The sequence below is a fragment of the Eurypyga helias genome, unplaced genomic scaffold (genome assembly GCF_000690775.1).
Source record: "Eurypyga helias isolate BGI_N326 unplaced genomic scaffold, ASM69077v1 Scaffold44922, whole genome shotgun sequence".
In the NCBI taxonomy this organism is placed as follows: Eukaryota; Metazoa; Chordata; class Aves; order Eurypygiformes; family Eurypygidae; genus Eurypyga; species Eurypyga helias.
In genome coordinates this window covers 1,074-4,830 of record NW_010234837.1, presented here as the reverse complement: position 1 = coordinate 4,830, position 3,757 = coordinate 1,074, and the positions used below count along the sequence as shown (strand labels likewise).

The window sequence follows — 3,757 nt, the reverse complement described above, 5'->3', positions numbered from 1 at the left end:
CTTTACAGTACAGTGAGCAGGTGTTAAACCTGCTAAACAAAAATGCTTTTTATTAATACTATATGTTGGCATATTTGTGAATTGTGTGTGCAAGTATATATTTATTTCTCTTTCTCAAACCCCCTTTGAAATCCAGGGGAGATTTTTTTTTTAGTTGATTTTTTTTTATGCTGTAGTAGCAGAAGCCCATAGTGTTGTTGAGAGCTTTGTCCTTATTTCACAGATGCACTGGGAATTGTTTTTAATCTCCTTTCTGCTTTCCCATTACAGATGGTGATGACGACCCACAACTCTCCTGGGTGGCTTCATCTCCCTCCAGCAAAGATGTTGCATCACCCACTCAGATGATAGGAGATGGGTGTGATCTCGGCATCGGGGAGGAGGAAGGGGGGACTGGCCTGCCGTATCCCTGTCAGTTTTGTGATAAGTCCTTCATTCGCCTGAGCTACCTTAAAAGGCACGAGCAGATCCACAGTGACAAACTACCTTTCAAATGCACCTACTGTAGCCGGCTTTTTAAGCACAAGAGAAGTAGGGATCGCCACATAAAGCTTCACACGGGGGATAAAAAGTACCATTGCCATGAATGCGAGGCTGCGTTCTCTCGCAGCGACCACCTCAAAATTCACCTGAAAACCCACAGCTCCAGCAAACCGTTCAAGTGTACTGTGTGTAAACGTGGGTTTTCCTCTACCAGCTCATTGCAGAGTCACATGCAAGCTCATAAAAAGAACAAGGAACATATGGCAAAGACTGAGAAAGAGGTGAAGAAGGATGATTTTATGTGTGATTACTGTGAAGAGACATTCAGTCAGACTGAAGATTTGGAGAAGCACGTAATGACACGCCACCCACAGCTTTCCGAGAAGGCGGATTTGCAGTGTATTCATTGCCCTGAAGTATTTGCAGACGAAAACTCGCTGCTCTCACACATTCATCAAGCCCATGCCAACAAAAAACACAAGTGCCCTATGTGCCCGGAGCAGTTTTCTTCAGTGGAGGAAGTCTATTGCCACTTGGACAGCCACAGACAACCTGACTCCAGCAATCACAGCATCAGCCCTGACCCAGTCTTGGGGAGCGTGGCGTCCATGAGCAGTGCAACACCTGACTCCAGCGCGTCAGTGGAAAGAGGTTCCACCCCAGATTCGACCTTAAAGCCTTTGAGAGGACAAAAGAAAATAAGGTCTGTGGACAGAGAGGAAGGCCAGAACTGGTCTAAAGTTACTTACAGCTGCCCGTACTGCTCGAAGCGCGACTTCAACAGCCTTGCTGTCCTGGAGATCCACCTGAAGACCATCCATGCAGACAAACCTCAGCAAAGCCACACGTGCCAGATCTGCCTTGATTCCATGCCTACACTGTACAACTTGAACGAACACGTGAGGAAGGTGCACAAAAATCATGCCTATCCCATGATGCAGTTCAGCAACATTTCTGCCTTTCACTGTAACTACTGCCCGGAGATGTTTGCAGACATCAACAGCTTACAGGAACACATCCGTATTACTCACTGCGGCCCAAACGCTACCCCTCAAGATGGCAACAACGCTTTCTTCTGCAACCAGTGCTCCATGGGCTTTCTGACCGAAGCAACCTTGACAGAGCATATTCAGCAGACTCACTGCAACGTAGGAAATTCAAAATTGGATTCCCCTGTCATTCAGCCAACACAGTCTTTTATGGAAGTTTATTCATGCCCTTATTGCACAAACTCCCCCATTTTTGGCTCCATCCTGAAGCTTACAAAGCATATTAAAGAAAACCACAAGAACATTCCTCTGGCACACAATAAGAAGTCAAAAGCAGAGCAGAGTCCAGTTTCTTCTGATGTTGAAGTCTCTTCCCCTAAAAGGCAACGGCTTTCTGCTAGCGTAAACTCAGTGTCTAATGGTGAATACCCCTGTAATCAGTGTGATCTAAAGTTCTCAAATTTTGAAAGTTTTCAAACTCATTTAAAGTTGCATTTGGAGTTGCTGTTGAGGAAACAGTCTTGCCCTCAGTGTAAAGAAGACTTTGATTCCCAGGAGTCTCTTCTGCAACATCTCACCGTACATTACATGACAACTTCGACTCATTATGTGTGTGAGAGCTGCGACAAACAGTTTTCTTCGGTGGATGATTTGCAGAAGCATTTGTTGGACATGCATACTTTCGTGTTGTATCACTGCACCCTTTGCCAAGAGGTTTTTGATTCCAAGGTGTCTATCCAAGTGCATCTGGCAGTCAAGCACAGCAATGAAAAGAAGATGTATCGTTGCACGGCCTGTAACTGGGATTTTAGGAAGGAGGTGGACCTCCAGATCCATGTGAAGCATAGTCACTTGGGGAATCCGTCAAAGTCTCACAAGTGCATCTTCTGTGGTGAGACCTTTAGCACAGAGGTAGAACTGCAGTGCCACATCACAACCCACAGCAAAAAATACAACTGCAAGTTCTGTAGCAAAGCTTTTCATGCCATCATCTTGCTTGAAAAGCACTTGCGGGAAAAGCACTGTGTTTTTGATGCTAGCGCTGAGAACGGTACAGCCAATGGCATGACCCCAACAAATAAGAAGACAGAAGGGGCAGATATCCAGAACATGCTGATGAAGAATCCAGACACTTCCAACAGTCACGAAGCCAGTGAGGATGATGTCGATGCTTCTGAGCCCATGTATGGCTGTGACATTTGTGGCGCTGCCTACACTATGGAGGTTCTCTTGCAGAACCATCGTTTGAGAGATCATAACATCAGGCCCGGGGAGGATGACTGCTCTAGGAAGAAAGCAGAATTCATCAAAGGCAGCCACAAGTGTAATATCTGCTCAAGGACCTTCTTCTCAGAAAATGGTCTGAGAGAGCACATGCAGACCCATCGAGGCCCAGCTAAGCACTACATGTGCCCCATCTGTGGGGAACGCTTCCCGTCTCTCCTGACCCTGACGGAGCACAAAGTCACTCACAGCAAGAGTTTGGATACAGGGACGTGTCGGATCTGCAAAATGCCGCTGCAGAGCGAGGAGGAGTTTATCGAGCACTGCCAGATGCATCCAGATCTCAGAAACTCCCTCACTGGGTTTCGCTGTGTTGTCTGCATGCAGACAGTCACCTCTACCCTTGAGCTGAAAATTCATGGGACGTTCCATATGCAGAAGTTGGCAGGAAACTCTGCAACTTCGTCGCCCAACGGCCAGGCCTTGCAGAAACTCTACAAGTGTGCATTGTGCTTGAAGGAGTTCCGGAATAAGCAGGACTTGGTAAAGTTGGATGTGAATGGCCTTCCCTATGGCTTGTGTGCTGGATGCATGACCAGGAGCACCAATGGACAGTCCTCGGGCTTGACCCCACAGGAGGTGAATGAGAGACCGTGTGGCAGTCTGAGGTGTCCAGAGTGTGGTGTCAAATTTGAAAGTGCTGAAGACCTAGAGAGCCACATTCAGGTAGACCACCGAGACCTGACGCCGGAGACTAGTGGCCAAAGGAAAGGTACCCAGACGTCCCCTGTACCCAGAGTAAGTACAGCTGAACTTTAAAATGTTTGAGGCCTAAAATGCAGACTTTCGCTGTGACTGTGAACTGATCTGATGCTGGTTTTTTTTAAACTGTCACTTTATAAAATTACTTGTGTTACTACAACCCCCAACAAAACAGGAGAAAAGGTAGAGGAATGCACATAGAAAAAGGAGATGCTGCTCAGCCTTGCAGGCTCCTCGAGTCCTAGTGGCAATGCATCAGATTTTTTATCATAGAACTGCCCTAGATTTACCGACGGATT

General features: G+C 46.8%; 1 protein-coding gene across 1 annotated transcript; it reads left to right on the top strand.

Annotated features, from left to right (window-relative positions):
• Window positions 1-275: 275 nt before the first annotated feature.
• On the top strand, window positions 276-3,541 carry ZNF423 (zinc finger protein 423). The gene has a single exon (XM_010146576.1). The coding sequence runs from the start codon at window positions 345-347 to the stop codon at window positions 3,513-3,515; it is 3,171 nt and encodes a 1,056-aa protein (XP_010144878.1). The 5' UTR covers window positions 276-344; the 3' UTR covers window positions 3,516-3,541.
• The last annotated feature ends 216 nt before the right edge of the window (window positions 3,542-3,757 follow it).

Coding starts and splice junctions, on each gene's coding strand:
- ZNF423 (XM_010146576.1), top strand. CDS start 345: ATGATAGGAGATGGGTGTGATCTCGGCATCGGGGAGGAGGAAGGGGGG.